We start from the raw sequence: 13,924 nt of genomic DNA on the forward strand, positions 1-13,924 counted from the left end.
GAAATCTGAACTTATTAATTTCTGATGGGCTATTAAGATTACTTGCGTCTTTTTTGCATTTAATTTAAGCCCCAGATTTTTCGCCCATGTCACTACTGAAGACAGATCATCATTCATCAGAGCGATTGCAGTGTTTACGTCTTCAGGTCTGACGCTTAGGTAGAGCTGGAGGTCGTCGGCATAGAAATGATGTTTAGGAGGACAAAACCGACGAAATATCGTTGACATATAAAGAAAACAAAAGTGGTCCTAAGACTGATCCTTGTGGCACTCCCGAAGAAACATGTTTCCAGGAAGATTTTTCATTTGCGCAGACAACACATTGCTGTCTGTCTTTTAAGTAGCTTTCAAACCATCTCATTGCACTATCAGAGAAATTAAGCTGTTGCATTTTTCTGAGTAATATGTCAAAGTTAACAGTGTCAAAAGCTTTGCTGAAGTCCAGTAGCGTCAATATTGTTGCCTTTCGATTGTCGATGGCATATTTCAGGTCATCAGTTACTTTAATTAGAGCAGTGTTTGTGCTGTGATGTTTACGGAAACCGGATTGAAATTTGTCATATAGACTGAATTCATGCAAGTGTTCAGTGATTTGGTCATGAACAATATATTCCAGTGCTTTGGAAACAGCAGGCAGTATGCTAATTGGTCGGTAATCACTAGGCAGTTGCGGGTTTTCGACCTTAGGGATGGGTCGAATTATGCTTCTTTTCCTTGCAGTGGGGTATATTCCGTTCACGAGGGAAAAATTAAATATGTCAGTTAAGACAGGTACTAAGATATCGGCAACATTCTTAATCATGGCTATACCGATACTGTCGTTGCCTATTGCATCAGAAGAGATTCTCATTATTGCTTTTCTTGCCGTATTTGTTGTTACATGTTTTAGATGGAAGGTATCGTTGTTAGTTATCCTGTTTGGAGATTCTTGTGGACGGTAATTATCAGCCGTGCTGGTATTCAGAGGTGCAGAGAAGAATTCATTTAATTCGTTAGCTGACACATGAAAAGTAGTTTCCGATTTTGCCTTTCCGACCCCCAAGCTACGGAGATTCTTCCATAGAGTCGTGGGTGTCAGATCGCTGCATACAAGGGAGCGAGCGTGCCTGATTTTGGCATTGCGAATGCATTGTTTCACTCTGTTCCGTAGCTTTCTATATTCTTCAAAACGTTCGGGTTTCGGATCTGCCTTGAAACGCCTGTGGGCAGCATCCCTATTAGTCATCATTTGACGTAATTCAGCTGTCAGCCATGGAGCAGGAGATTTTCTTACACGGACTGTGCGCACAGGTGCATGTTTGTCATAGAGGGCAGTGAGTTTATCACCAAGTTCATTAATTTTGCCGTCGATTGTAGGTTCTCTGATTATTTGATGCCATGAGAATTCTGAGCAATCGGCTGTTAGAGCGTCAAGGTCAATACGTTTCATGTTCCTACAAGTTATGTAACGCGATTTGATCCTTGGGGGCTGCACAGAGTAGGCCAGGAATATTACATCATGTGCTGAGAGGCCAGGGGCCGATGATTGACCAACATCTCTTACTTTGTCAGTCTGTTTCGTTGCTATCACGTCTATAAGAGTATGACTGTGCGCCGTATGGTGTGTAGGTTGCAATGGAAGAATGTTCATGCTATTGCAACTAAACAATCTTCTTAGGTTTATTGCGGAGGGAGTGTCTCTTAGCAGGTCTATGTTCAAGTCACCCATTACGATGACATGTTCGTATTGACACTGAAGTGAATGTAATTCCGACTGGAAGGAACTCATTGAGCTTATTTTTGGCGGCTTGTACACGACGCCAGTCAAGAATTTCCGACTTTGTATATTTATTTCAATGAACATGAATTCAGCCTCTTTTTCTTCAGCAGGATTTGACGTACGTAAGACTTTCGCTTTGAGATCTGTTCGTATATATGCGCCGACCCCGCCACCTCGCTTTTTTGATCTGTCTGCCCTAAGAAATGTGTACCCTGGGAGATGAATAGATGCAGAGGATATGTGTGGTTCATTAGGCAAGTAGCATTAAAATTACATCAGAACTAAGCACCAGGAAACAGAGGCCACTGCAAGGACTAAAAACATAACATTAATATTAGTTATTAATAAGCAGTTATGTAGTCGTAGCTATATTTGAAAAATAATAATAAAATCATGTAAAAAGTACCTCTTAGTAAAAAGATGCTATGATGTGCAAACAAATATTTAGATACAACTATATTGTAGTAAGTCTTAAATTACAATAACATACAAAACTGAGCATCAGGAATAAAAGAGTTAAAACAAAAGAGCAGTAAGCACACATTGTAATAAATCATCAAAAACATCACTAATATGTTTTCTTTGAAATCAATCTACTCATTCTACAAGTTTTGGAGCCAGCTTTTATAGTGACTATAAAGCTATATTTTACTATGGGGTGCTTTATATGAGTTTTTATTTTTAAAATATAGATGCTAATGCATATGTTTCTGTTAAAATCAAGTATTAATGTCATATTTTTAGATCTTAAAGTGACCCTCATCCTCCTCCCTTTACTTTTCATGTGAGTTTTAAGTGCCTTTTAAATGAAACTAACAGTGCCACTGAAGGCAAAGTAATGATTTTATTTTAAACTTAAAAAGATATTTTTAATTTTCTATAATGGTTTCTAATCAACTGCCTGACTGTAAGCACATGTAGATGTTCTGAAATTAAACCTCGCACAATGCGGAGCAGGAGGCAGACCATACTTCATTCTACTGACTGGCCTGTGAGACGTGTTACTGATGGGACAGCAGAAATAGCAAGCATGCATACTTACAGCAACCGTTGGCATCATAGTTTGTATAGCTTATGTTACACTCTGTGACATGATATACACAATGTAACAGTTCTACCTAATGCACTCAGAGATTCTAGCCACTACTATTGCCTTTTAAGTTTTTAATTTTAATTTTTTTCTGTAGTACAAATGTTATCTCACAATTTTTTATCTCACTAGTTTAATCTACCAATCACATTTGAAATGGTGGGTGGAGCTTTCCCCTTACACCCCTAGCATCTACATGCTAGTCAACAGCTGACTGGTACCTTGTGGTACATACAGCAGCTTTATGTACCAACTCCACACATCACCAAGTTATACACATATTTTATCTTGTAACTACATCACTGTACATTAGTTTGTATGTTAATTACTAAATCATACTAGCCCCACTTTGTTAATATTAGAGTTACTGGTCTGAAGGTGGTCATGTTTTCATCTCATAGAATAGAGTGTACTGTTTGTGATTCGCATCTTCCCAACAAGATATTTCAATGTCGTAACTAATCATGTTCATCAGGAAACACCTGAAGATGCCAAGTAACAATTGTGAAATATTGTGTTGGAAAGATGCGGACCACCAGCAGTACAACCTGTTCTATGTGATGACAATGAATTGTCAGGACAGTCCAAGAAATTATATTGTCATGTTTGTTTGAAACTGGTTAGCAGAACAAATAAATATTAACTGTGGTCCAGACTCACTGTTCTTGTCATACTGATTAAGAAGACTGCTGTTATTCCAATATAACTCCAAAAATTTCTTTGTGTATGTATATTCCCGATATTCTACAGAAATACCGAATTTATCTGACAAAAAGATTATCCTAAATATAAGAAAATGTCCCCTTTTTCTAGAAGAAGCTTCTTGAGAAATTTTTATTTTTTAATATATTCTGACTCATCAAATTTATGAACAGTTTTATTGATGCAAAATATCTCCCTTAGTAAGTTAACATTATATCTGTTCTCAACTTATGACATTTACTGGTTGTTTACATTTTGAGAATTAAAGGACAAATAAAATAAACAACAAGAAACTGTTTACCTTAATTTTTATTTTCACTTCTATTTTCCTTACTATCTTTGTGGTATAAATATTTTTAATTATCACCACCATCACCGCCACCCCACCACTAGTATCACTATCTTCATTTGTAAGCATACTGGCATTTCTTCCTTTGTGACTCTCCTCCCTTAGTCGGTCACCAAGCCAGGTGGTGCAGTGGCTAGCAAACTGGACTCGCATTCAGGAGGACGACAGTTCAAACCCACGTCCAGCCTTCCTGACTTAGGTTTTCCGTGACCCTGTGGCCAGATATTTTCAACAACCAAAATTATAAATGCCATTGCTGCCTGGGAACTGTGCTGTAAGGTTCCTGCCTAATCACAATTTGTGAAGGCATAGCTTTCTTTTTTGCAATGCTCTTTATATATTAATCTGAGGCATTAACTTCATTTGTTTGACAACATTGTCCATAGTGGTTTTTATATATATATACTGAAGGTATTTTAAATCAGTCTCTGTAACTGTAAGAAATTGCGTATTTTGTACACAAATGCATTTTATTGAAATAAAACATAATGAGTGGTCTGTAATGAAAGATATTTACAAATTTACAATGTGGCTTGCTCTCTATATCAAAAAGCAGTTCATTACAAAAGATGTTGATTTTATTTACAGTATTTTATGTCCAATTTTCACACACAGTAGGAAACACCATCTGCTTGCATAGCTTTGAGGTATTCCTTTGTATGGCACAATTGATTCCAGTCTACTCCCACATTTCTTTGTGGTGCTACAATTTGTTATGTTTCACCCCAAGTAATGACAAGCTCTACAAAGCAATGTGCAATTACACTGGAATCAACAGTGCCAAATAAAGGAATACCTCGAAACATGCAAGCAGATGGTGTTTTTTGGTGTGAGTGAAAATCAGACACAAAATACCGTAATAAAAACCAATATCTTCAATAATGAGCTGTTTTTCTATCTACAGAGAAAGCCACATCATAAATAGCTTTCATTAGAGACTGTGAACTATGTTTTATTTCCATTTGGTGACAGAATATGCATTTTCTTGCAGTTGCAGACACACATTTGAAATATCTTCAATATGAGATGTAAGTTATCCTTATATTATTTGCGCTGCATGCGTGATGTTCTACAATATGAATGGCTGATGGAAGCAAATCAGTTACGTGCCATCTGTATTTCATTGCTTACTAAAACTTCACATGTGAATGAATGACAACCCCTATATTAAGCTATTACACAAAATAAAAACATTAACAACCAAAGCTTTGATTGTGAGTGTAAAACAACCCTGTATTGTTCAAATGATGAATTCATCAAAACGCCTAATCTTGTTGTTGTTGTGGTTTTCAGTCCTGAGACTGGTTTGATGCAGCTCTCCATGCTACTCTATCCTGTGCAAGCTTCTTCATCTCCCAGTACCTACTGCAACCTATGTCCTTCTGAATCTACTTACTGTATTCATCTCTTGGTCTCCCTCTATGATTTTTAAACTCCACGCTGCCCTCCAATACTAAATTGGTGATCCCTTGATGCCTCAGGACATGTCCTACCAACCGATCCCTTCTTCTGGTCAAGTTGTGCCACAAACTTCTCTTCTCCCCAATCCTATTCAATACTTCCTCATTAGTTATGTGATCTGCCCATTTCATCTTCAGCATTCTTCTGTAGCACCACATTTCGAAAGCTTCTATTCTCTTCTTGTCCAAACTATTTATCGTCCATGTTTCACTTCCATACATGGCTACACTCCATACAAATACTTTCAGAAATGACTTCCTGACACTTAAATCTATACTAGATGTTAACAAATTTCTCTTTTTCAGAAACGCTTTCCTTGCCATTGCCACTCTACATTTTATATCCTCTCTACTTCGACCATCATCAGTTATTTTGCTCCCCAAATAGCAAAACTCCTTTACTACTTTAAGTGTCTCATTTCCTAATCTAATTCCTTCAGCATCACCCGACTTAATTCGACTACATTCCATTATCCTCGTTTTGCTTTTGTTGATGTTCATTTTATATCCTCCTTTCTTAATCTTAATCTTATAGTGGGGTAAATACAGTAATCAAAAAGCCATCAGTTTTTCTCTATTTCAGCCTTTGATCTGTATTTGATTTCATAGTGTAAGCATTTGAAATATGTAACTTGTTACACAATTGAAATACTATTACAGTTCCGCACCTCAGCCAATAATGGAACCCTTATACAATCACTTTGTTGTCCGCCTGTCTCTTCCACTGTTAAGACCTCTTTTCTCAGGAACAGGTCAGTAAATAAATTCAAATTTATGTCACTTACTAAGAACTACAATCCTTTGATGGAGTAAAACATTTAAATTTTGACATTAATGCAATTAAAAGATTTTTCTATGTTTGTGATACATTTAGATATTCACAACCTTGCTCATCAAACCCTGAAGGGTACTTCCTGTTGATCTTGAGTCATGAAATTTGGCAAGAAGCAATGTTTTACAGTACATGTAAATGAAAACAAATCTGAAATTGGTTAAACTGTAATTTATCCATAAAAATATCTTTTTGCCATTAGAACTTACATTGCATTCTACATCCATCGAAATCATTATAGAAAAATATTACAACAGGGAAACATAAAATGTAAGCTTTAGTCATGCTTTCCTAAGAAAATAAAAATATTTTAATAAATCTTCTCTCTCTCTCAATATATATAAACTGAAGTCTCTTGCTTGCTTCATTTTGTATATCCAGTTTACTCTCAGGGACTACCGTAGAGATGTCGACATCATCTTGCAATTCTTGGGACTGATATCTTGCCAGTATCAATATGAATAACAACCAAAAATTATTGAGATTCTCAAGTCCAGGCACAGATGAACTGTATGTATACACTCACAATTAAACACCACAAAATAATAAATGTACAGTAATGAGACATCAGGAATATGTTTGTCTAGGTAACGGATAAGTTACTAACAGTGCAAGACCTCAGGTTAACATAAGTGCATTGCAAATGTGACATGCTGGTACATTAATAACTGGTGTATCTGCCAATAATTTTGATCGCAAGCATCCAAACATGCTTGCATTGTGTTTCACAGGTGCCAGATGTTAGTTTGTGGGATGGAGTTCCATGACTGTTGCAATTGGTTGGTCAATACAGAAACAATTAATGCCCTTTGTAGGTGACACTGGAGTGGTCATCTGATAATATCCTATATGTACTCAACTGGAGACAGATCTGGTGATCAAGCATGCCAAGGAAACATGTCGATACTCAGTAGAGCATGTTTGTTTGCAACAGTGGTATCTGGGTGAGTGTTGTCCTCTTGGAAAACTCCCCTTGAATGTTATTCACAAACGGCAGCACAACAGATTGTTGGGTAGCAACAGTAGTATGTGAGTGAGTGTTATCTTGTTGGAAAACACCCCCTGGAATGCTGTTCACGAATGGCTGCACAACAGATCAAATCGCCAGACTGATGTGAAAATTTGCAGTCAGTGTGCCTTGGATAACCACGAAAGTGCTCCTGCTGTTACACGAAATCACACCCCAGACCATAACTCCAGATGTTGGTCCAATGTGTGTAGCATGCAGACAGAATGGTAGCAGGCCCTCAACTGGCCTCCTCTTGACCAACACATGGCCATCACTAGCACCAAGACAGAACCAGCTTTCATCAGAAAACACAACAGACCTCCACTCTGCCCTCCAACGAGCTCTCGCTTGACACTATTGACGCCACAAATGGTGTTGGTTTGGGTTCAGTGGAATGAATGCTACAGGACACCTGGCTGAGAGCTTTCCTTGAAGCAACCGATTTGCAATAGTTCACTGTATCACAGTGATGCTATCTGCTGCTCAAATTGCTGTTGCAGATGCAGCACAATTTGCCAGAGCCATACACAGAACATGATAGTCTTGCTTCTCAGTAGTGCCATGTGGCCATCTGGCTCCCAGTCTTCTTGTGATGTTACATTCTTGTCACCACCTCTGTCAGGTCATGTACAGTGGCTACATTCCTGCCAAATCTTTAGCAATACCGCACAACGAACATCCAGCTTCTCGAAGCACGACCTCGTTCAAACTCAGTGAGGTGCTGATGATGGCATCTTTGCTGCCTCAAGGGGGTAGAATGTCAAATTAAAAAAAAAATGCAATTTTTCAAAAATATGCCTATTTTGTAGTGCACAACTTCCTGAATAGTTTGCTATATAAAACATATATATTTGAGAGATTATAAGGCACCTTATTTGGTCTTAAGTGTATCAAGATGCAGCGCCACACCTCTTTGCACAGCATTCTTCTGTCATATGTAAGTGAATAATATCATCACAGGAATTCTCTACCAACTGATGAGATGGAAGTCGTCAAACCTATATTCAGGGACCTTGAAAATGAAAACTTATTGAAGAAATGACTTCATGGCAGTATATAAAACCCAAATAAAAGTTTTAACCAATGTGTATGGCAAAGACTACCAAAAACTATTTTTGTGGGAAATGCATTTGCTATTGGTGTTTATGATACAGTTTCATCTTTTAATGATGGTGTGCAAAGCAGGAAATATGTTTTAGAGAAAATGGAAATTAAGCCTGGAGTGAACTGCATCAAAGCTTTGTATGCAATAGACAGAGAGCAAGTTGTGAAAGCAGATAAATCATTTTTGGGGGGTGATAAAATCAAGTAGAGTGTGTCAGAGGAATGTGAAAAGGAAGAAAACTGATTTAGAAAATGAAGAAGAACCTGCTTATGGTGCTGGACAGTTCTAAAAGATTGCCAAATACAAGCAGAAACTTTAATAGCCATTTTCTGCAAAACACAAATTTCTGTACTTAGGTACATGTAACATCCAAAATAAATACCCTATTACTTTCAAACTTGGTAAGCTTATTAAACACGAACTCATAAATGCAAAATTCTAGAATTTTCCAAATCTATTAAAAAAATGTGGTAAAAACTGAGATAATTCACAATATAAAATTTGGGTTTTTTCAAAATGTGAAGTTCAAAATGTAACAGCCCATTCATTTTTTCATAAATTAAATAAATTCTAGAGTTTCATACACCTGTAAGTATGGTTTGTATGCTGTGCAAAATTCATCGAAAATCTCTCTTACTTATGAAGAAAAGTGTGCCTGTAGCAACAAATGCAGCCAATAATAAGTGAGAAAACGATGAAATTTCACATGTAGAAAAAATTATTTTGCTACGTTTTTGAACTTCCACTGCCATGAGTGTGAATTGTGAATCCTTCCTGGCTATGCTGACAAAGTTTTATGAATTTCTTTGTAAAGGTATAGATACTGGAAATTAAAATGTCTTGTGGTGCCTCCCCTGCTCAAAGTCCGCCCGTTTGACATCTTGCCCCACTTAAAGGGTTTCTTGCCTAACATCAACTCACCACGTCCAATCTTAAATCTAACTAATGCTTACAACAGTTACAGTGTGTATTTAAAGCAAACCTGATTTGCATCCTCATAGTGGCACTACTAGCACCACCCATATGCAACCGGCACGAGATCTGAATAGACATCACCTTTCAGATGTACAATAAACTTCATTTATGTCGTACAACTGTTTATTAGTGTTGTGTTTTACCATCAGTGTAAATAATGAAGTTTGTACAGAACCATCAGCACGAGAGTCCTGTTCACATTTGGCCTTTTTGTTGTGGTTCAGCTTCTAAATAACCACAATCTATGTCCTTGTCACAGGAATATTCATTTTGTACAGTTTAACAGTTTCATTTTACTTGAAAATGGCTTTCTGTAAAGGACTTGACTGTCTATGAAAAGAACTGCAGTCAAGCTTATGTCACCATATATGTATTAGTTTTATATGAAATTAAAACTAAATAAAAAGAAAGATTAAATGTCAATACCACATGAAAACTGAAGAGCCGCAAGCAACTACGTGTAGAATAAGCTAACCACTGGCTGTCACTGCTGATGGTTGCTGCTGTGACTGCTTCTGCACCTCGACTGTTAAGGGTCAGCAGTCGTGTGGCCGGTTGTGACATGATACCGTCCCTTTCTTCACCTAGGCGCCACACTTCTACAAAGTTGTGATGCCTTAACAAAATACAGCATGCCTCATGTGCAACCACAACACTCCGTCCCTGAAAACATAATACCCATAATGAAACATTACAATTAATAAAAATTTAAGAGCCATCATTTGAATACTACTAATTTATACGGTTACTATATCTGAAGTTAATGTTTACTTGTTTGTGAAGAAATCCTGAAGTAATACACCTTAAGAGGATTATTGTGTCATTGTACAAAGAAAATGACAAGAGGAAACTAAATATATACACACAAACTCTTGGTTTCACAGTTTGGAAAACCAAAATTTATCAAACAAGCACACTAACTAGACACAACAGTAATAAGACTACTTGGAACTACTTTACAAGGCGTTTTAATATGTTACTGTTTCTTGACATCAAACTGTGTTCTTACCATGTGAAAAGTTTCATCATAATCTATCACTTCAATGTCACTGGGCGACAGATTTACAATAGATTCATCTCTGCTCTCGACCTTAAAATGTCTAATGAGCTGATACAAAAGAACCAAGACTGGTCATGCAAATTTGCGTATTTAACAAATGAATTCAGTCAATTGTGGTCACCTACAAGGTAGGTCCCATTCAAGTCCATAATGCCCGCATTCTTTCCTTCCACGGTACAAAATATTATTGTATGCAGTTTTCCACAAAGTGGTGGAGGAATTCTGCCATTTACGTTTGGTTGTTTCCTACAGTGGTGATCTAAAAATACAGTACCTCAGTACTTGTGTGTGCAGTAGCCACTATGAAGCAACTGTTCTGCTGGTGGAGGAAAATGCAGATAGTTAGTTACTTCCTCCCCCCTATACCCCAGTACCACCATTCTACAGCAGCTGTAATTGGGTAGGGCTTCGGTAGGCACAGTTCACTTCCTCTGCTCCACACCGCAAGTGAATACTCATTCGGGATGTCTTTAACAAACTGTATTTATGTGTGCAGTGGAGGCATCTGTTGCTATGGATATTACATCCTGAAGCACTAATTGGAATTTCCTATTTAAGAATCAATATTTTAAATGATACAGTTTTAATTCAGTTTGGAATTTCTTGGAATTACTGACATGCCACAACAAATATGTTACAAATGGAATTGCAGACAGAACTACATCAGCATTGTTATAGTACAGAAGATGAGAAGTTTGAGTTCTAAAAGAGTTTAAAACTTAACAAATTATTTTATTCAGTCAGTTTTTCACTGTGTTACCATTACATCAATATTTCCTGAAATACTGAAGATAGCAGTAATACTGGACATACCTGAAGGAGGGGAGGATATTTTACCAGGACCTTTGGAGGATAACTGCTAATTGCCAAATAACCATCTAAACCTGTAGAGTGGAAGAAAAAAGGTCACAGTAAAAAATAAACACAAAAATTGCACAGGTTTAAAAACAAAACAATAGTAACTCCAGATTTGAATACCAACAACATTACGAAAAACAGATTGCTACTCACTGAGTTATAGACACACACAATGAAAACACAGTTACAAATTACATATTTCAGCCAAACCCTTCTTCAGCAAAGAAAACGCGTACACACACAAAAGCGAGCACACCTCATGCACACAACTTACGCACAGTCTGGCCACTGGGAGGACACCACTCTGTGACACAAAATGCAGATGAAAATAACATACTTGATTTCAATCGCTGCATCACAACACAGGCCATCTGGATTCTCCCCTCCACTACCACCTTTTCTGAACTCTGCAGATGGGATTTATCTTTAGAATACATTCTCTGCTCCCAAAATTATCTCTGCTTCAAACTACAGTAATTTACTTTTCCCACACCCTCCACCCAACAGTTTCCACCCTTTCTGTCCTATCACCTCCATCCCCTTCCACATCTACTCACCCTCATTGTGTTCTGTCCCCTGCCCATCCTTTTCACCTCCCTGCTCCTTTTGTTTCCAATTTTTCCCCCTACATCACCCCCCCCCCCCCCCAAACACACATACACACACACTCCTCAGGTGTCCACCTAGTCCCAGCATGCCCCTTAAGACAGTGCTATTCTCTCCCCCCTGACCCATACCCTACTATCCCTCCCCCTTCCCTGCCTCACCCAAGATTGCTATTCATGTGACAGTTGGATTCCAGTCAGAGCTGCTACTGATAGCAATCACATGTGCATTAGGTGTGCTTGCTTATGTGAATAAGTGTGTGTTTTCTTTGCTGAAGAACACTTTCTTCGGAAGCTATAATGTGTAACTGTCTTTTCATTGTGCCTGTCTGCAACCCGACAGTTTGTCTTTATGGTGAGTATCCATCTATCCTGTTCTTAATATTATTGAAATGTAGAAATCCATACATGGCCATTTTGCATAATGGAGCAAATAAGAAAGGACTCACTGCAATATACAACACTTAAAGAAGTACATATACTTGGCTGTCTTGTGAGCTGGAGCAAATAGGAAACGACTTAAAGTAACATACACCATTTAAAGAAATACGCATTATGTCTAAACCATGAATATCTTACCTTCCTTTTTACATCTGCTAGTTTTCAACTCTCTCCCACTTTAGCTACCTATGGAATGTTTTCGGTTTTTAATTCTTGGAAACTTGCCTTATAACTATTCAATCTTGTGATACTTTGTATCTGTATAACTTCTTATAAACAATTAGGCACAAATTGTAACTTTCCCATTTTTATACATAAATCATATTAATTTGGTAGGGCAATGCAGAGCAAAATTTATCCCTTGAAATCTCTATGTAGTAAACACAACTGTTTCATCAATTAGGATGTGAAAGTTATGTTTCTATCGTGGCAGAATAAATAATGTATTATGTTTGCACAGTACGAGAAAAATTTTAATTGTAATTCTTCAGGCTTTTCCAGTGATCTGTACACATCTTGAGGTGTCAGGTGCTCTGCCCCATATCAGTGTAATCCATGCACAATATTTCAATAATCTGACTTGTTGTCTTCATCAGGTCAAATGGAGTGTGTTCAATATTTATACCCAATTCCTCCCCCCCCCCCCCCCCCCTCCTCCACACCCAGTACTAGACACTCCATCTGCTGTGAAAATTTCATTCTTGAGACAACCCCCAGGCTGTGGCTAAGCCATGTCTCTGCAATATCCTTTCCTTCAGGAGTGCTAGTTCTGCATGGTTCACTGGAGAGCTTCTGTAAAGTTTGAAAGGTAGGAGACGAGGTACTGGCGGAATTAAAGCTGTGAGGACGAGGCGTAGTCATGCTTGGGTAGCTCAGTCGGTAGAGGCCCCGAGTTCGAGTTTCGGTCCAGCACACAGTTTTAATCTGCCAGGAAGTTTTGTAATTCCATTGTTCCAGTCCTGGATGGTATTGAGTTACGAGGGGAACACTCCTCTGTAGCCGGACAGTTCGACTTTGGGAGGTTGTGGTTGAATGGAAAGATAAGGTGCAGGAGATTTGTTTTTGTACAGTGTCTGGAGGATAATTAGGGTCTGTGAAGGCCTCAGTGAGATACTCTGTATATTTTGAGAGAGATCACTCATCACTGCAGATGTGACGACCATGGGTGGGTAGACTGTATGGAACGGACTTCTTGGTATGGAATGGGTGGCAGCTGTCGAACTGGAGGTATTGTGTGTGGTTAGTAGGTTTGATATGGATAGATACACAAATGTAGCCATCTTTGAGGTGGCGGTCAACATTGAGGAAGGTGGTTTGTTGGGTTGGGTAGGGCCAAGTGAAGCAGATGGGGGAGAAGCTGTTGAGGTTCTGGAGGAATATGGATAGTGTGTTCTCACCCTTGGTCCAGATTGCAAAGATGTCATCAGTGAATCTGAACCAGATGAAGACCATCCACCAAACCTACACAATATACTCATCCATTCCTACACAACCTCTGCTTCTAACCCCTTATCTCATTGCTCATATCCTGGTGACAGATCTAGAGGCAAAACCTGTCCCGTACATAACTCACCACAACCACCACCTACTCTGGTCACAATCATCATCTATCCCATCAAAGGCAGGGCTATTTGTGAAGCCAGTCATGTGATCTAGAAGCTGAATTGCAACCACTGTGC

The 13,924-nt window shown here is 38.3% G+C and overlaps 1 protein-coding gene across 1 annotated transcript in view; it reads right to left on the bottom strand.

The window, feature by feature from the left end:
• Positions 1 to 13,924, bottom strand: part of LOC126354644 (U3 small nucleolar RNA-associated protein 4 homolog) — a 70,053-nt gene that overhangs the window by 25,531 nt on the left and 30,598 nt on the right. Inside the window, exons 8-9 of the mRNA XM_050004413.1 lie at positions 11,155 to 11,225; positions 9,708 to 9,944 (exon numbers count right to left, since the gene is read on the bottom strand). Coding sequence (XP_049860370.1) covers positions 9,708 to 9,944; positions 11,155 to 11,225 — 308 coding nt within the window. The remainder of the gene's footprint in view (positions 1 to 9,707; positions 9,945 to 11,154; positions 11,226 to 13,924) is intronic.

The sequence above is a fragment of the Schistocerca gregaria genome, chromosome 3 (assembly GCF_023897955.1).
Source record: "Schistocerca gregaria isolate iqSchGreg1 chromosome 3, iqSchGreg1.2, whole genome shotgun sequence".
Lineage (NCBI taxonomy): Eukaryota > Metazoa > Arthropoda > Insecta > Orthoptera > Acrididae > Schistocerca > Schistocerca gregaria.